At 55.4% G+C, this 19,431-nt stretch overlaps 1 protein-coding gene across 5 annotated transcripts in view; it reads right to left on the bottom strand.

Annotated features, from left to right (window-relative positions):
• Nucleotides 1-19,431, bottom strand: part of LRP1 (LDL receptor related protein 1) — an 80,992-nt gene that overhangs the window by 48,394 nt on the left and 13,167 nt on the right. For all 5 annotated transcript variants that reach the window (XM_025283785.3, XM_025283787.3, XM_025283786.3 and 2 more), the window contains exons 4-13: nucleotides 18,434-18,553; nucleotides 16,535-16,663; nucleotides 16,151-16,414; nucleotides 6,970-7,132; nucleotides 6,654-6,876; nucleotides 5,481-5,670; nucleotides 4,888-5,031; nucleotides 3,487-3,723; nucleotides 2,113-2,293; nucleotides 1,031-1,253 (exon numbers count right to left, since the gene is read on the bottom strand). In XM_025283785.3, coding sequence (XP_025139570.1) covers nucleotides 1,031-1,253; nucleotides 2,113-2,293; nucleotides 3,487-3,723; nucleotides 4,888-5,031; nucleotides 5,481-5,670; nucleotides 6,654-6,876; nucleotides 6,970-7,132; nucleotides 16,151-16,414; nucleotides 16,535-16,663; nucleotides 18,434-18,553 — 1,874 coding nt within the window. The remainder of the gene's footprint in view (nucleotides 1-1,030; nucleotides 1,254-2,112; nucleotides 2,294-3,486; nucleotides 3,724-4,887; nucleotides 5,032-5,480; nucleotides 5,671-6,653; nucleotides 6,877-6,969; nucleotides 7,133-16,150; nucleotides 16,415-16,534; nucleotides 16,664-18,433; nucleotides 18,554-19,431) is intronic.

The following is a 19,431-nucleotide window of genomic DNA, read 5'->3' as shown; positions in this document are numbered from 1 at the left end:
GCCTGGGTGTGGGCTTGTCTCCCCCATCAGCCCAGAAGCCCCCGAGGATGGGAGCTTTGCACACAGTGAAGTGCCAAAGCCTGAACCCAGCAGACACGGTGAGGGCTGGCCCACACTCCTTTCCTTTGTTGATTCATATTCACTGATACCCCTCCAACATACGCGCATGTGCGCATGCACACGCAAACACAGAGCAGTGGGCTGACAGCCAGAATCCATCCATTCGTTTCTTCACCCGCCACACGTTTGCCAGAATCTGTTAAGGTAGCACTCAGAAACGGAGAAGATATGGTCCCTGCACTGGGGCCGCCACTGTCTCAGGAAAGGCACTCAGGGTCATCAGGGTGGCAGAGGATCTGGAGACAGCATCCCAGCGGAGGTGGCCCCTGAGAGGTGTGCCAGGTGAAGAGGGGCTGGGCAGAGGCTAGAAGGTCTGCACGAGCAACAGCACAGGGGGCAGGCCTTGACGTGTACTGGGCTCGTGAGTCGTCTAATGATGCTGTCCCAGTGCTGGGATGTGGGAAGCAGGGAGAAAGACGACCATAGAGATGGTCAGGACCACATTGCAGACGGCCTTAAATACAGTGAGAGCTTGGGCCACACGCCTAGACGTGCACAGAACTCATGAATGAAGCACGCACCACCCAAATGAACGAGCATACGAATATACCGTCTCTAGGTGTCTGGCACCTGTACACAAGCACGCAGTGTAGGCACACACCCGCGTGTGCTGTGTGTACGTGCACAAGCAGGCTGAGGTGCACACGATGTGTACGCTCAGGCGGTCAGGCCCGCAGGCCATGTGAACAGTCACAGAGATACTCTGAAGAAGCAATCCTTAAACAACACAAGACACAGGCACACAAGCGCACCGAGGGACACACCCACAAGCTCACAGGCGAACACACATGCAGCACTCAGGCCTGGACTCACGGATGCCCACACATTCAGACACCCAGCCTCGGTCACACACACACGCAGTCCAGAAATGCACACATGAACACCTACACACAGCTGCACGCCTGCCCACCTTCCGGTCTGTGCCATTGAGCAGGATGGTTTCGATGCGGTCATAGAAGGCATCCACCCAGTAGAGGCGCCCAGCTGGGATGTCCAGGCTCAGCCCATTGGGCCAAAGTACTGTCTTGGAGGTGACGAAGATGTCTCGGTGTGAGCCATCCATCCAGGCCCTCTCTAGCCGCCCTCGCCGACTGTCCTTGGGGTCCTCCTCCCAGTCAGTCCAGTACATCCACCTGTGGGCAGTTGCTGGTCAGCATCACATGAGCCACCCCTGCCATCAGCATCCTCCCCTGTGATCCTAGGCCAAGCAGGCCCTCCCAGAGCCCCTCACAGGGTGCTCTTGCCCTGCTCATCCCTGGCCCACACATTTCATTCATTCATTCATTCATTCACTCCTCCATTCAACAAGTAGGTGCTGAGTGCCTACTGACTTGGGCACAGCTCTGGCACTGGAGGTGAGCCCAAGGCTGCCAAGGCCCCTCTCTCGTGGAGCCCATGTCCCACCCAGGACACAGATAAGAAACAAGTCAGCCAGGAGGGTCACACACTGGAAAGCAATAGCGGTCAGGAGGGGCTCCAGGAAGGGGGACAGCACGGAGACTGAGAGTGCAGCTGGTGAGGAAGGCCTCTCCCAGGAAGTAGCACTTGAGCTGATGTGAACGCTGAGAAGCAGCCCCATGTGTAAATACTTGGGAGTCCCAGGCTGAGGAACTCCAAGAGCAAAAAGCCCTGAGGGAGGAAGGGCTGGATGCTGGTTTGAGGAACAGACAGCAGGCAGTGGGAACAGAACTTCCAGATGCAGGAAATGAGGTGCAGAGGTCAAAGGAGCTGCAGGCAGACCTTGTAGGAGCTCAGGGCTGATGAGGGCTCAGGGAGCCAGAGGAGGGCTCTGCTGGGAGTGACAGGACCAGACTATTCCTATGTATCACTCCCACTGCCCTGTAGGTAAGGACACCTTTTCCTCTCAGTCAAATTTTCGCTGCCCTCTCCCGTCCACTCTCCGTCTTACCCCCCAGTCCTGAGGCCCATGGAACTCAGGCTCTGAGTCCCTGGCTCTCCCTCTCCTCGCCCCAAGGCCCTGGGAGGACTCACCCATTGAGTGGATCCACCACAATGGCCCTGGGGTGTGTCATTTTGCCCTCGATTAAGGTCTTGCGGGTCTGAGCAGCTTTCTCCAGCCTGGCCACGCTGATGGTCTTCTTGGGTCCATCATCCGTCCAATACAGATTGTCCCCCATCCAGTCCACAGCCACGCCTTCCACATTGTGGATGCCTGCAATGGGGCGGGGCGGGGGATGGGCAGAGAGGGAGTGTCAGAGGAGGCTCAAACTGCCTCTGGTCCTTAGGATACCTGCACTTTGGAGCCCTTGGCTACTGGGGAGCACAGGGAGCCTCCTGGCTCTAGATGGTGGTGAGGCTGGGCTGGGCTAGGAAGGTGGAGGAAGGAGATGGGAGGTCATTTGTGCTACAACATCTGTGTTGAGGCAGTCTCTCAAAACTGCACATGGCAGCGAGGAAACCTCCGTGGCGTACACAGGCTCACTCGGGAAGGTATGTTGGCCTGAGGTGGGTAGAGAGCTGGGACGATAGACATGTGACTCTGGGTACAAGTGGAACACTACATGCCAGGCCTAAAAACCCTGAGCTAACAAAATAAGTTAGGAAGTGATTTCTCACTTAGCTCCATGCTTCATCTCCAGCTTAAATAGCAGTTCCCTGGGAGAGGGAACCCCAATCTTTTCCTGATGAGGAGTTACTTTTGGTTTCCCCCAAGTCTTATGATTGCTGACTGCTGAGGTTCTCTGAGTCGAGGTGGGGCATGGGGAGCCGGACCAGGGGTGGTAACCAGTATCAGTCAGACGGATTGGTCAGGAGGGCAGGTTTGGGAGTTCAGAACACCCGGGAGGCATGGTGCAGCACTCAGGAGCTCAGAGCCTCCACGCAGGTGGGTATTCAGAAGACAATGCACTGTTGACCTGCTGGGGCAGCTTACAGGGAAAACTGGATTCCATTCACAAAACACGATTTTCTCAGGGCATGTAAGCCTGCAGCTCTCGGCGGCTGTGAAGTCTGGCTACACAGACCCTGTGTGTGCACATGTGTGCCTGCTCTGATTCGGAGCCTCAGGCCTCTCGCTGGCTGTGCTCTGCGTGCAGCTACAGGGCTCAGAGCCAACGGCAGAAAGACCCTGAGTTTTCCCAAGGGCTGGCAAGGACGCTGCCTTACCCATCCATCCTCCTGCCTCTTTTCGGCTCAGCCAAGAAGGGGGTCACCCAGGGGTCAATCTGTCTATCCCCTCATCTCCATGCCAACCAGCCCAGCCAGCCAGTTACCAGGGAACTCTCCACGCTGGGAGGGAGGGCATGGGGAGACAGATGCCCAGGCCCCACATGGCTTCCTGCTTCCTCAGGTGCGTGCCACCTCCCGGGAGTCCTGACCATCCACCTCCCACTCCGGGGCCCTTACCGTCCTTCAGGATGGTCTCCCGCTCGGTGCCATCGATCTTCTGGCGGCCAATGAGGTAGCTGGTGGTGTCAGCAAAGTAGATGAAGCCGGTCTCAGCGTGGAAGTCCAGGGCTCGGGGGTTCATGAGGTTCTCGATGGGGATCATATGCTCGTCGGGAACCTTGGCCCCCATGTCCATGCCCCGGATGATGCCAGGCCGGCCCTTGCCATACACGAGGAACAGCTCGTGTTCTGGCTCTAGGGCAGGCACAAGGAGGGGCACAAAGTCAGACAGACACACACACACACGTGCATACAACCACCACCCAGCCGATGCTCCGCCTGCAGTGAGTGGGTGGGGGCAGCACGGGGATCTGAATTACATGCACAGACACAAAACCTGTAAGGCCCAGGGAACAACGCCCTGGGGGGTGGTTTCCTGTGGACTCCAGGGGTGGGAAATGGAGCAAAAGTAGCAAGTAGCATGTTTTCAGTAAGTGCCCACTGTTGAGTAATGAAATTAGTGGCCCAAATAGGTTGGAATCTGATCCATTTTGACCACTTCCTCTGTTGCCATCCCAGTCTAAGCCACATCACTTCTTGCCTACGCCGCAGAAATAGCCTCCCGCTACTTCCCTGCTGCCCATCCTCCCCCCAGCAGCCAGCATGATCATTTTCACAGAAGTGAGTCAAATTTATAAAGCCACCCAGAGCTCCTCATCCCAGTTAGAACACAATCTAACATGGGTCCTCATCTCCCTCATTCACGTGGGTCCCCCACCCCATCGCCTCCTTGTTGCTCCCCAGCACTCCAAGCTTACACTGGCCTCTGAACCCTGGCACTGCAGATTCCCTCTGCCACAAACGCTCTTCCACCAGGTACATGGTTCACTTGATCCACTTCCTCGCTTCACAGAGAGCTGGACTCTAATTTCAATTCCACAGAGACGCCTTCCCTGAGGGCCGTCTCAACGGGAGCCTTGGCTGTCATCATGAACGCCATGCTCCGCTCTATTTTCTTCCTAACACCTACCACCACCCGAAGTCATTTTTGTGTTTGCCCACCTCCTCTGCCAGACTATAAGCGCCACGAGGCCAGAGACAACATCTATCTTGTTCATTGCTGAACCCTTGCTGCCAGGACAACGCCAGACACGGTGCGTGCTCACTAGGTACTTGATGAACAAATGAAGGGCTGAAACGGGCCAGTTGACAGTGTTCTGAGTGGGAGCCTGAGTGGGATAGTGGGAGAAGCCCTGCTCTCAGATGGGAGTTCAAGTCCCGGCCTGCCCCTCACTAGAGACAATACTTTGGTTAAGTCCCTCCATCTTTCTGCATCTTAGAGGGAAGGAGCTGGGCTATGGGAGGCAGACTCCTCCTGTCTCATCCCAGCAGGCACCCAAGCCCTTCCCCAGCACTCACTCTTGCACGACTTCCCGTCACTGCCCAGGCTGAAGCCGGAGCGACAGCGGCAGGTCCGCGCCTTGTGGCTGTTGGCCAGCAGGCAGATGTCGGAGCATCCGCCTGGCTTCCCGTACTGGTCGTTCTCGCAGGCATGGCTCCTCACTGGGGCAGGGTGGAAAGCCGGTCAGGATCCCTCGAAGTCCCCGTGCCAGGCCCTGAGAAGGCTTCCTCAAGTCTGACCACACGCCCTCCTACTGCTGTCTTTGTATCTGCTGTCCCCTCCAGGGACTCGGAAGCCGCAGGACTGGGATCCCTCTACCCTCACATCACCCGGCCTTGAGACTCAGGTGGGGACTTTCGTGGGCAGGGGACAGAGCCACACTGCTGCTCACAGCCAGGTGCCTCTACTCGAGACCAGCCAGTGAACCGGGAGGGGTGATGGACATCCTGAGCAGAATGAGGGCAAGGGGCTCCCGGGGTGGGATTCGGAGGCTGAGGGGTGGACACGGGGAGGCATTCTGGGGTAGATGACTCGGAGAAGCAGTCATGACACAAGAGAATCAGGGGTGCCAACCGGAGGGTCCCAGAAGGGGCTGCGGCGTGCCGCTCACCTCGGGGCTGACGGCGCTGGTGGTAGATGTGGAGGGCACCACCCTTGTCCACACGGGTGACCACCTGGTAGTCAGTGCTGTTGAAGCGGTTCACGCGGATCACGCTCGTCTTCTGCTGGGCGTTGGCATTGTCCGAGTTGGTGGCATAGAGATAATTCTCAAACACAGTCAGGCCGTACAGGTGCTCAATCTGCGACGGGCAGGCAGGAACCGTCAACACAAGAGAAGAGATTCCTACCTCCACTGCTGGAGAACCCGTCAGCTTTGCATCCAGACTCCGTGACTTGCATTCCTAACTCATCCCCCCTTTATCCAACTCCGTGCTTTACTCCTGGACTATCTTCTCTGGACTATCCTTTCTTGAGATTTGCTTGTCAAACCCCACTCATCCTTCACAGGGCATCTCTTTGAAGGGCTTCTGGAATCTTCTAACCAGAGACGACACTCCATTTCTGTTTGTAATCTACTGCCTGGTGATCTGTGGATTTACTCTATCTCCTCGGCTCAAACCCCTTGAGGAAGGAACCAGACCCCTCCCTCTCAAAATCAGGCACATATCCACTGATGGAGTGACTTTGCACCAACCGGGAGTTGGATCCTACCCTCTGTCCACAGAGAACATTCTTAGCCCGCCTCTAGCTCCCAGCTTTCTGGAGGGTTGAGAGGACAGACTGGCCCCAAGCAAGCCTGATAACAGCCCCCATTACCTGCATAATGTATCTAAGGTGACCTTCTGTCCCGTTTGTCCAAGACTGACCCCGGGGGACTTCAAGAGTCAACACTGGGACAGTCTTGGGCAAATCGGGATGGATGGTCACCCTAATTACCCCAGAATGGAGATGCCATCTTTGGGCTGGAAGGGCTTCTAGACCAGGCTCAAATGCTATTTCCCAGTGGTGTGACCTCAAGCAAATCACTTAACCCCTGTGAACCCTGACATTCTTCAGCTACCAAAGGGGAACCGAGTCACCCTGCCAGCTCATTCTTCAGGGGTTGCTGTAGGGATCAAATAAGAAAAGGGAAGTAAAAAAGGTGTTCTCTAAAACGACTGTGACCATCCAAGTGGAAGTCATGACCTGTCCTCTCCCCCTGTGCTTGTGCCAACCCCTCAAAACTGTTCCCCGTCCCGGGAGGCCTAGAGACGGGTTCCCAAAGCTGAGACTTCCTCCTCACCAGGATGCCCTGGATGATGGTCTGCCGGCCCTTGCCCTCGTAGTCCACCACCTCAATGTAATCCAGGTAGGCATCAGCCCAGTAGACAAGGCGGCTGACGAGGTCCAGCGTGATGCCGTGAGGAAACACGATCTTGCTGTCAACCAGCTTGGTGCGGTTCTGCCCGTCCATGTCACAGCGCTCCACTTTGGGGATCTGCCCGTAGTCAGTAAAGAACACCTTCCTGTGGGCAGACAGCATGTTACATCGGGTCTGAACATTGGGCACCCTCCCTTTTACCAGGGCCTCTGCCTCTGCCCCTGCCTGCCCCGCTCACCCCATGGCAGGGTCCAGTGCAATGCCCTTGGGGTTGTACAGCTCCAGGTCTAGGAGAGTGACACACGTGTCCCCGTTTCGGTTGCAGACAAAGATCCTGTCATCAATGTCATCCACAAAGTAGAAGTTGCCAGTCAGCCAGTCGATGGCCATCTGCTCCACATCTGGAGAGTGGGAATGAAAGGGCTATGGGGGAGGTCCTCCCCTGACATGCCCACCTCCTCTGGGGCGCCCTCCTTCACCACCCAGGCCACGGCTGTCTCTCCTCCCTGAGATCCTACGGGAGCTACCGGCAGTGGCATATTTTGCCTGGTGTTGTTGGCCATCCTTCACCAACCGTGTCTCTCCAAAGACAAGTCTCTGAGTGTACTCCTTCACAGCCCTGCTTCCTAGGCCGAGCTCAGGGTGGCACACGAGGGCAGCAGGAAGTCAGTGGCTGGCTGGCTGGCTGACAGGTTTCCCAACTCTAGCCCCTGCTTGAACGGGCCCATCTTCCTGCACTTCCGAAAGGCAGTGAGGACAGGTCCACGAGGTCACTCCAGAATTTTTAAAATTTGCTTTTTCTTGGAATAAGAGCACTCAGGCTAATAAAACATCACACATCTCTGCTTTTTATCAACTCTGTATGGTGAGTCAGCTTATCTCACGCCAGCCAGGAGCACCAACCGGAAACTATACGTGTTTCCTGACTTTTCAAAATGGAAAAGCCAGGCATCCATCAGTAAATCCAATCTAAGAGAAGAGAATGTTCAAATACAGGGCCCACGAGATGGAAAAAGGAAGGTCCACAGTGGCAAAAGATTGGGACCAGTGACATGGGTCAGATTTCCTGTTCTCATTTCCATGGCCAACGCTTCTACTTCCCTATTACTCAATTTCCTCTGTCCTAGGGAGGGTGGAAGGAGTGGGAAATAAGATATAGGGCTAGAGAAGAGAGCACAGAGGAGGAGAACCACCAAAGGACTCTGAAGGTAAACTGAGGCATGACTCATAAAGAGGGGGAGCTTCAGAAGGGTGGGAGTGTGGGAGAAGGGTGCAGGCCAGGTGCCCACACTCAGTCTACAGCAAAAGGACCTCAGACTCAGGGGTGGGCAGGAAGTCCAGGATGCAGGAAGTCTGGGGATGGGACCCCTGCTGTCCTGGGTGGTGGGACTCTTCTGGAGGACCCACTGGCTCCCATCCATCCACAGCCCCCTCCAACTACTACTATCAGAGGTGATGCCTCTAGCAAGCTGGGACATCTCCAAGACAGTGACTCCCTGGACCCCTGCCTTGCATTCTACTTCCACCAGTTTCCCCAACAGGCAAAGGAATCTTTGGACCATCTGCCTTTGGCTGAAACTTTTTTTTTTACTGGAAACTCCCACTAGCGACAATCAGCCCAGTAAGGACTTCAATTCTTGCACAGCTACAGGTATAATGACTAGGCTTCCTGCTAATCCTCCCCCTTCCCCACAGGGATTCAGGGGCTGTTTCTTAACAGAGGATGGAGGTTGGGGGGGCCAAGGGAACAGGAACGTGGCTCCCAAGGAACTTGGCCAGGACCTGACGCTGACTCACAGTCACAGGACTTAAGCTGAGGGAGGAAGGGAAAGAGCCAATTTGAGACTCTCATCAAACTAGTTTCCTCTTCAGGTCCCCCCTGTTGCACCCCACCCCAAGACAACTGGAAGGAGAAGTCACAGGCATGAGCTGTTACCCCGTGAGTGCTCAGGTGCCCCTAAACCCAGACACTGTCTGCTCTGCGCCCCAGTACTGTCCCGTCCTGACAAAGGCAGAGAGAAGGAGCTCATGGGTCCCAGGCCAGGGCAGGGGTTAGGCGAGCAAATGACCCCACCCTGTTACCCCGGAGAAAGCAGATGAAAATGAAGCCTGCTGGGCCGCATCCAGAGGAAACCAAGGTCCCAAGTCGGGGTGAGTGGGGGACCTGCCACAGTCCCAGGCAGCCAGCAATGTGGCTAAAAGGCAAACAGATTAAAAGGCAAACAGGGCTGTGCGCCCTTTACTTGGTGGGCACAGTGGGGGTCTGGGGGCTGCTGGCTCGTAGATGGACCTTCTCATTCGAAGCTGTTTCCCCAGCACCAGCTGGTGCAGCTGTGTTCTTCTCTCCAACTTCCTGAGGCTTCCCTGAGTCACTGCCCAGCTTCAAGGCTGGCAATACACTGCCACTGCTCCCCCATGCGCCCTTCCCTCGGCAAGAGGGGAGGAGGAAGAAACCTGAAGGGATCTGATGCCCCTGTTTTGGATGGAGCTCCACATCCTCTCCTCCAGACCCAGGATGTGCTGACCTTCGAGCCTCCCTCCTGGCCTGGGTTCCTTGCCAATTCCGGGAAGGCAGGCAGAAGGGATTGTCCTCGCTCTCTGATATTCACCCTTGGCTGGTCCCCCCTTCCACCTCCCAAAGGCCAGGCAAAGCCCTGCTCAGCAGGCCGGTGAGGACTTGGCAAGAACAGGAGTCCCTGGCCTGGCCTAGGCTCCCCTTTGGTATTTTTGCAGCTGGAGACTATTAGTTGCAAGTAAAAATCCTTTGTTATCCAACCCCTCTCCATCACATTATTTTCCTTTCTTCTCAAGTCCAAACTCCTCTGCCCACCACACTACATACACTCACAAACAGGCACACACATACACACGTGCTTGGCCACTCTTCCCACTCCAAGCATAAGGAGATGGGCTCAAATGGGCACCTTGCCTCCGAAGGTGGTGCTGGACCGTTGCCCCCTGTCCCGGGGCACAGAGGGGACAAATGTAGTCCCCCTGTTCCACAGTATGGAGGGGACAAATGCAGTCCTGGGTTTTGGCCTAGAGGACCTCACATTCTGGTCCCACACACCCAGAGAGCAGCTATCCCCTCGTGGGCCATTCTTCTCAGGACTGATCCACTTCAGAGACCTTCCAGAAGGCCCCTGGCCAAAGACCCCAAATCCTGAAGACAGGAGAATCTCAGGTAAACCCTAGGAGAGGGATGCTGTGTGGTGGTGGGAGGAGTCTGGGGCTGGTCTGAGAGCTGAGGGGCCAGGGATGCCAGAGTAGAGGAGGCGGCTAGTAAGCTGGGAGAGTGATGGGACAGAGGAGAGACCACAGCCTGTTGGTGATGTTGCAAAGGACTTTCACTTCCAGGCCCCAGAATAGACCTGGGGTGTGTGTGTGAATGCTCAGGCCTCCCTGTGCCCCCGCCCCAGTGCTCAGCACTCTGCACTCCCTACAACTCCAGCTTTTTTCAACGTCTCCATCCTTCACGTCATTCAAGAAGCATCTCCCTAAACAGTGGCTGCTTTTCCAGAAACAACAGCACCCACCTCATTCCCATGAAGACCCTAGCTTCAGCAACAGGATTTAAGACACTCTTCCTAAAGTAATCCTGGGGAAGAAAGAGAGCCTCTATGCCTTGGGGGAAATATCCCCCAACACATCCACATGCCCGGAGATTGCAAATAGAGTACAAGGTCCCTGGACAAGGAAGGAAAACCACACTTCCGCCTTAACCACATCCCGAGGAACACACAGACTTCTTGGCCTTGTTCCAGGAAACTCTCCCATCACTTTGCTGTACCCTGGGCCCAGCCAGGCTCGACACTGACAACCCAGCCCAGGTTTGAATCCTGGTTCTATCACCTTCCAGCTGTGGAACTATGGGCAAGTTATTTGATGTCTCTGAGTCTCAGTCTGCTGATCTGGAAAATGGGATGATGCCATTAACAGCACTCAGCACAGGGTTTGGCACATGATAAGCGCTCTACTAACGGGAGCTGCTGTTCATACTATCCCCTGATCCTCTCTCTCCTCAACCCCATCCTTCCTGCCTTTTCCATCTGTGCCTTCAGCCAGAGCCATGTGGCCTCCTGACTAAAGGTGGGCAGTTTGGGGCTGATGCCTACTATTCATCAAGACAGTTCAGGCCCCCAGGAGGAAGATCTCTGTGTAGCAGGCCTTCAGAAGCCCTAGGAGTTCCTCTTATCACAGCCTGTTTACCTGATGACAAATATCGTGAGGGCAGGGCACTGTTTTTCATTCTGTGCCCAGTGCCCAACACACATGTACTGATTCATTCAACAAATATTTGGTGAGTACCGAGTGCTCATGCTGTTGTCCCAGTGCTGGGACATCAGTTTTTCCCTTCCCTGCTTCTTCCAGAATCCTTCTTTTCTGGCCTGAGGATGCCCAAGACAGACAAACTTCCTGCTTGTCGGAGCTACTCTGGTGTCTCACCCAGGGGCTGGGAGAGATGCTCGGGGGTCTGGGGCCCTCGCAGCTAGGGAGGAGACCACTGGGCGGGCCTGGCAGAAGCTTTGCTAAACGGCGTGTCTGCACGCTCCTGTTTCCTGCTGGGTCCTGACTTCAGCTCTTCTTGTTCTACCAGCAGGTCTGGGGATCAGCCAGATGGGGTCAGCTCTACCCATTGGGCCCCCTCCCTGCCCCGCATGTACTTCCAGCCCCACTGCCCTGTTCCGCGTGGCCCAGGCCCACACAGGCTCAGTCCTGGGTCCCGGGGTGAGACGCTCGGACTCTACAGCTCTGATTCAAAGTCAGAACCAGGGTCTTCCCACTATTGAGAAATGCTTGCTGGGCTCTAAAACACATCTCTCTTGCTTAAGTTACTTCCTTTGGCTTGAAAACAGGGAGGGGGTTGTTGGGAGCAGGCTGGGTGGAGATGCAGCTTCAAGGAGACAGCGGGGGAGGAGAGCCCTGGGCTGGAACCGCGCCACGAGACGCAGGGCCGGCCCTGCCTGGCCAGGAAGAGGAGCAAAGGGCCATTAAATGTGAGGAAACTGGGAAAGGGAACGGGAAGCAAAAGCACCAGGATGTGGGAAGCTTGAGGCCAATGAGTGGGCTGGCGAGAGCCCCTCAATATTCTGACACCCAGCAGGTGAGAAAGGCCAAAGAAGTGGGTGGCTGGTTTTCCTCTGTGACACGGAAGTGTTCTGTAGGCTGGGGTGGGGGCTGAGAGGGTTGGGGGTAACCCGCTCCGTGGGAGGGTGGCTCCCCTGCCAGCCAGGAGGCCAGCTCATCAGACTCAGAGGATCAACTCTCTCTCTCTGCCCCTCCTCTAGACAAATCACTGGCCTATTTCCTGTTGTGATTTTAAACACACACACACACACACGCACACACGCACACACACATGCAAGGGAGGGAAAAGTGAAGTTGGCCAGCTGGACTTAGGGACCCATTTCGCAACCTCACAGCCTGCAGCCTAGGAGGCCTTTTCTAGGCCTCCCGGCCAACCTCCTCTTTCCCTGTGCAGCAGGGTACCGGGGAGAAACCTGAGGGCCTCCGAGGGCACCTCTGGAGCATCCCCCCATACACAGCTCCAGATAAAGTGACTACAGCAAATCTTATTTCCCTCAGGCCTCTGTTGGCAACCTCAGAACCTCCTCTCAACATGCACACACATCCTCCCAGGGCCCCAGTCCTGAGGTCTATGCCTGTTCTTTCTACGGTGGAAACATCCTGATAGCTCAGGTCAGAGGAATGAAGCCAAGGTCATGCAGGGCTGTGGTGGGTGGGGCAGTTGGTACACTTGACCTCTAGCCCTGCCCAGGGGCGGCCCTGCAGGGGGATGGACAGGACCTGAGGTTCCTTCAGAGGGTGGTCAGAGGTGAGATGGGAGGGTGGGCAGGCCAGGACTGCTGACCTCTCAGGGCCGCTGTTTCCAGAACTTCAGTCTTTGGTCTCTCATTTCCAAAATGCTTAAAGTGTTTATGCACAGCTTGCTCTACCATTTATCTACCATTTCTTTACATCCACTCACTTTTCTTATCTTGCTGCATCCTAAACAATTTATGAAATCAGAGACTTGACTTGCCAGCCGTAGGAGTTTCCTGCTGCTGCTGCTGCTAAGTCGCTTCAGTCGTGTCCGACTCTGTGCAACCCCATAGATGGCAGCCCACCAGGCTCCCCCGTCCCTGGGATTCTCCAGGCAAGAACACTGGAGTGGGTTGCCATTTCCTTCTCCAATGCATCAAAGTGAAAAGTGAAAGGGAAGTCGTTCAGTCGTGTCCGACTCTTAGCGACCCCATGGACTGCAGCCCACCAGGCTCCTCTGTCCATGGGATTTTCCAGGCAAGAGTACTGGAGTGGGGTGCCATTGCCCTCTCCGAGGAGTTTCCTAATAGGTATTAAATAATAACGTAATTATTAATATAATAGTAAAAAAACGCATGTCCACATACAACATAAACATGAAGGCATTCCCACTTGGGGAAAGTGTTAGTCACTCAGTTGTGTCCAACTCCTTGCGACCCTCTGGACTGTAGCCTGCCAGGCTCCTCTGTCCATGGAACTCTCCAGGCAAAAGTACTGAAGTGGGCTGCCACTTCCTTCTCCAGGCCCACTCAGGGAAAGGCAGTCGTAAACCTTGAGTGGGGGCGGGGGGCCCAGGGTCTTCCCTGAAAATCTCCTAGCTGTTCCCATCACATTGTCCAGTCATGGGATCAGAGTCTTCAGAAACCTGACCATCCTGCCACGCATGGCCAAGGGAAGGATGGGCCCTGGGGTTACATTCCAGGAGGGAGGGAAAGAGATGAACACTGAGTCCCCAAGACCCACCTCCCACCCAGGCCAACGAAAGACATAGGCTGGGGAAGGAAGGGCTGGCAGCCCGGCGAGTTAAGGTAGGAAAGTGCTCACATGCACACACACACACCTGTCAGGACAAGTGAGGACATGGTCAGTGGATCTCTTCCCACTTGAGTAGAAACGGATGGAAGGGACTGGGCTCAGACAGGAAACAGCAGGACCTCAATCCTAAGCCTGTCCCACAGAGCCTCCCATGAAGCTGTGCTGACCACTGTAGGGCCTGGGCGGGGCCCTTCAAGGGCTCAGGACTCAGAGCAGGTCTGGTTCACATACACGCCCCAGGACCCATGTGAAACAAGTTCACTTCCTGGCCTCCTTCCTTCTTTCTATTCTATTTCTGTTTCCAGAGTTTTCTCCAGGGCAGTCTCCCCCTTCTTCTCACACCAGCAGGCAGGCTTCTCTCAGGCCCTGGGCTCTGGGCTCCAGCACCTCTCCCTTGTCAGGCTCCTCCCTCCCGCGTGGGGCTCAGCCCAGAGGCCCGATGGAGGTCACGGTCAGCCAAGAATGGCATGATTGCAGGGAGGGCTCCCCCAGAGGGCCAAGAGAAAGCAGGAGAAAGCAGCAGCCTTCTTCCTGCCCCTGGGGGAGCTAATTACAGGCCAGCAGGCCCCCTGCACAGGTGAGTGCCTGGGGCCAGCCACGCTTGCTCTCGCTGGCACTTGGGCAGGCCATCGGCCTCTCCTGGGAAGGGGGATGAGCTGGGGGTGGGGGAGGGTGCTGGGGAGAGACACTCCTGACATTCTCAGCTCAGGGCCCATAATTAGTTTGTGGGATGAGAGCAAAACAGCCATCCTCAGGGTGACAGCCAGACAGTCAGGCGGCATGGGCGGGGGCAGGGCCAAAGGAAGGGACAGAGGCCGGGGCAAGAGGAACCCATTCATTCACCCCGGTAGCATTTCTCCCCAGAACCTTCTGGTCTCTTCTGGGCTCCTGGACTCTGCCCCAGAGGGGCCCAACGAATCTAGCAGACTCTGAAGGCAACACTCTCTGTTTGCCAAGGGAGGGGTACCCGCCTGAGGTTATTTCCTGCTTCTCCTGGGGAGGAAGGCAGGAGAGGGGCCAGGTCAGAGCAAAAGCAGAGAAGGTTTCCATCAGGGCATCCCCACCAGGCCACCTACCCACCAGCCCATCAGCCCATCGTCTGCCCTGAGGCAGGGCCAGGGAGGGAAGGGCTGGAGCTGTTTGCCCAGACAGGCCTGATGGGTGGGGCCGCTGACAGGGAACAGGGAGAGGGCAGCCGTCTCATGGGGTCTTGCCCTAACCCTACCTTACCTACCATGGGGTTCCTGAGCTGCCTGCCCCTCAAGAGCTCTGCCAGCCAGGTATTGGCTGAGCCCCCAGCCCAGCACTCCAAGGATGACAGGTCTATCACAGGCAGGCTTTGGTCACCAACAGCCCAAGGACCCCCCTGGGATGCTGTGGAGGGGCTGCGGCTGAGCTGTGGACCATTTGATGAGGCCGCAGGGGAGGGGGGCTCTCGGAGGAACTCCTGTTCCCACCAGAACTGAGCCCTTGGGTCCTCCTGGGATTTCTGTGCAGATCATCATGTGGGGACCCATGGAAGAAACTTCAAGATCTTCTGGACAGGCCCCATTTCACCATCCTAAACCTCCTGCATGGCCTCTAGTGACTTTTGGCTTTCACTTCAATTTATCTGATTTTGCCAGACAAGTTCAAGCCCATTATGCAGATTAGGAAACCAAAGCTTGAGACAGGGAGTTCTGGTTTACTCAAGGTCATAGATCAAGCTACCGTCTCTCCGGGGGTCAGATCAACCACAGGCCAGATGTCCCCTCTCAGCCCTGTGGTGCATTTCCTGGAGATGTGATGACACAGAGGTTTTGTTTGTTCATGTAGCAGCAGCATCTGAGATGAGTAGAAGTGCTCGAGGCAGCGGACCTCTGCCCTGGCCCTGTCCCCAGCCACACCCCATCTTCCACCTCTGAGGCATCAGCGTACAGCCTCGGGTGGGAGCTCGAAGGGGAACATCCAGGATATCTGATAGCATTCCCAGTGGGGTCATTCCTGCCACAGAGCCTGTCCCCCAGAAACAGCCTCAGGACCCCCACAGCCATGCTGCGGCAGGGAGCCAGTTCTGGTGACCCCCTCAAGGGAAACGACAGATACGGAGATGGAGCCGGGGCTTGCCCTCAGCCACAACTTAGCAAGGCTCCTCTGGCTCCAGGCCCCTTCTTTCCTTTGTTGTGGCTCCCGCCATGTGGGAAAACCCCTCTGTGGACTAATTGACATTCTTCCCTCTGAAAAGGGACGGTCCCTGGTCTCTGGAGGTTGACCAGACATTGTCCTCTTGGGCACTTCTAGGAGGCCCTTCTCTGCCCTGGGCCAGAAACACTGGAGCCATCAGAGACTCAGCTCAGAGAGAGGAGAGGAAGCATGGACATAGCTCTGCCCCGGCCCCAAACAAGGGTCACAACATACAACTCGCTGCCTCGGCCTCAGTCAGGGGCTTTTGTCTAGGCTCCTGGACCAGTCAAGGGTCATCCTGTCTATCCACTCCCCCAGCCCAGCTTGTCCCAGACAGGCTTTGCCTCGCCCATCTCCCCCACCCTCGCCGGCTCCCTGTGCTGGAGCAGGTGACTCACGGTGCAGGCTGAGGGAGATGTTGATGGTGTACTCATCCACGAAGCCCTTCAGGCCGGGCATGCGGGCGCACTTGAGCTGTGTCTGGGCAGCGCTGTCGCCAACATGCACCCAGCACACCGTCTCGTTGGCGTAGCTGAAGTCCATGGCTGTGGTCTGCCGTGTGCTGGTGGGCGTGATGGTGGAAACCTGGGCCCCACTCAGGTACGTGGCCAGGATGTTCTGCGAGTTGGCAATCAGCAGCACAGGGGGCCGGTCAACCGGCTCTGGAGACACAGGAGAGAAGGGTCAGGGCAGCGAGCGGCCCTGGCAGCGCTCTGGCCTCTCCCCATCAGGGAATGACACCGAAGGCGCCTAGCTGTACGGTCGCAGGTAAGCCCACCTACCATTCTTGGCCTTGCAGGAGCGGTTGTCTGGCTGCAGCAGGTACCCTTCCACACAGCCGCACGTGAAGGAACCATCTGTGTTGGTGCACAGCTGGCTGCAGGTGCCATACACCGAGCACTCATCGAAGTCTGCCGGGAAAAGGCGAGAGCGTGGTCATTTCCAGCCTGCCAAGGGCAGGGAAGGGAGTGCCCTCAGACAACACCTGGGGTGTGTCCATCCCTACGGCTACTTCGGAGAACAGTTTGACAGAATCTACTGCAACAAGAAATGTGGAAACGTTACCACCTAGCAAGTCCAGACCTGGGATCCACCCTAGAGACGTATCTACACACGTGCTTATCATCCATTCATTCAGAAAAGATTTCTGCAATGTGCCAGGTACAGTCTTAGGCTCGGGGGACACATCAGCAAAAAAATAGATTCAAACTGCTGCCCTTTTAAAACTTAAATTCCGGGACTTCCCTGGTGGTCCAGTGGTTAAGAATCTGCTTTGCAATGCAGGGGACGTGGGTTCAATCCCTGGTTGGGGAACTAAGATCCCCCAAGCCATGGGGCAACTAAGTCCGTGTCCCACAACTGAGACCCAATGCAGCCAAATAAATGAATAAATAAATATTCTTTAAAGAACTTAAATTCTGATAATAAAGGAAATGTTGTTATTATAATAATAAATAAAATTAAAAGGTAAATGACATGTTAGAGGAGTTAGTGCGATGGGAAGTAGCTGGTGCTATGAAAAAATATTAAGCAGAGAAAGGGGACAGAGAATGCAGGCAGTAGGGATGCGGTTTTAGGGCTATAAGGAGAGTCTCACTGAGAAGGCTACATTTGTGCCAAGACCGAAAGGAGGTACATTTAAAACAGAAGAGTTTGCATTGTTTGTAACAGAGAGAAACTGGGAACATCTTACTCATCCAAAGGGAGATGGCCAAGTGAACTGTGGTAATAGTCATACATCACCGTGGTTTTAAAAAGAATGGGGTAGATCTCTACACATTAACATGGAAAAATCTCTAGAACATACTGGGTGAAAAAATCGAAAACCAAATATGTACAGTATGTGCGTGCGTGCTAAGTCGCTTCCATCATGGCTGACTCTTTGCCACCCCGTGGACAGTAGCCCACCAGGCTCCTCTGTCCATGGGATTCTCCAGGCAAGAAAACTGGAGTGGGTTGCCATGCCCTCCTCTAGGGGATCTTCCTGACCCAGAGATCAAACCCGTGTCTCTTAATGTCTCCAGCACTGGCAGGCAGGTTCTTTACTACTAGGCCACCTGAGAAGCCATATACAGTATGATATTTATGTAAATAAGATCCCATGCACATAAACAGTACTTTCAATTAGATTCTCTGTGAATACATGTATACCTGGATAGAAAAAGGCCTGGACAGAGAAGTAGCAAACTGTTAAAAAGAGCTGATTTCCAGAGAGATGGGGAAGGGACCATAACTAAAGAGGATTTGTTAAAGGGGACTTTGGTTTTGTCTGTAATGCTTTAAACCTTTTTAAACAAGAAAACTCACATATGACCTATATATATATATATATATATTTATTTATTTATTTATATTTGGCTGTGCTGTATGGCATGGGGGAATCTCAGGTCCCCTACCAGGGATCAAACCCGTGCTCCCTGCATTGGAAGTGCATCTTAACCACTGGACCACCAGGGAAGTCCTTGACCTTGACCTATATAATTTTTAAGATGAGTTTTGAAAAGTCTGGCAGAAGCAAATGTTTAGGGCCCACAGCCACGCCCTGAGGCCGTAAGGCGTGTTGTAGACCCGCATCCTGTCTTGCACCTTTCAAGCTTTCTCCTCCCCAACCTAGCCCACTGCCCACCCACCACCCCCCCAGCACGTCCTGAACCCCAGTCTGTGCACGTGTGCACACTTACCTTTGCAGGTCTTGCCGTCTGCCTGTAGCTGAAAGCTGTTGTTGCAGTAGCAGGTGGGCCCGTTGAGCGTGGGGACACAGTGGTGCTGGCAGCCCAGATGGGAACACTGTCCTCGTTGCTCTGTGGGGGGGGTGGCAGGTGACACATACTCAGGCCCCCAGATCTGGCAATCATACCCAGACAGCAACCTTCCCTCAACCCTTCAGTAACCACTTCCCAGGCCTGCAGGGTCAGAGATGTGGCTTAGGAAGCATCAAGTATATTTTGTAAGTGAGGAAACTGAGACTGATGAGGGTATAAGACAGGTCCAAGGTGGCATCGCCAATTATGGCTTAGAACCCGCATCTTCCAATTATGGCTTAGAACCCGCATCTTCCTGCTCGGGCTGCCCCGACCCGCTCCGTTCCTAGTTTGCTGGTCAACAACACGTGGGGACTCTCAGCCCCTTTACACGCCTCCTGCCTGTAGTGCCCGAGGACTGCAATTTTGGCTTTGGGGCTGAAGGGGAAGCGCTGGCAGGGAACCGAGTCTTGCCACGCAGGACCCCAGGTCTGGTCTGGAAGCACACCTGCAACCCAGCCCTGGTGTCCGAGAGGGCCCAGAGAGAAGGCCCGAGGCCCAGGTAGAGGAGAGGAGGAAGAGAAGCAAACCTGGCTCCCCCGGGATCTTTCTCTAATCTTCCTCCTGCCTCTGACCCACTTCCACAGGGGAGACAGAAGGGAATGAAGCAGGAGGGGGAAGAGGTGGGGGAGCAGCTACCCACCCCCCCAGACCAGCGACCCAATTAATGGCCTTGCGTGGGGCCAGGCGGCCCGGCCACAAAGACCCCTTTGTCCAGTTGCCTCACACCCCTGCTCCCCCCCTCCCACCTAGGAGAGAGCGCTGCCTGAGATGCTAAGACGTTTAGAGGCGCTAAGCCTGCCAGGAGGAGCAGAGATGGGGAGCCAGGCCCTGGTTAGCCTTTCTCCTCCCCACCTCTGTCCCAGAGCCTGAAGGTG

The sequence above is a fragment of the Bubalus bubalis genome, chromosome 4 (assembly GCF_019923935.1).
Source record: "Bubalus bubalis isolate 160015118507 breed Murrah chromosome 4, NDDB_SH_1, whole genome shotgun sequence".
In the NCBI taxonomy this organism is placed as follows: Eukaryota; Metazoa; Chordata; class Mammalia; order Artiodactyla; family Bovidae; genus Bubalus; species Bubalus bubalis.
Note: the sequence above shows the minus strand (reverse complement) of the source record. Positions and strands in the feature narration are given on the sequence as shown.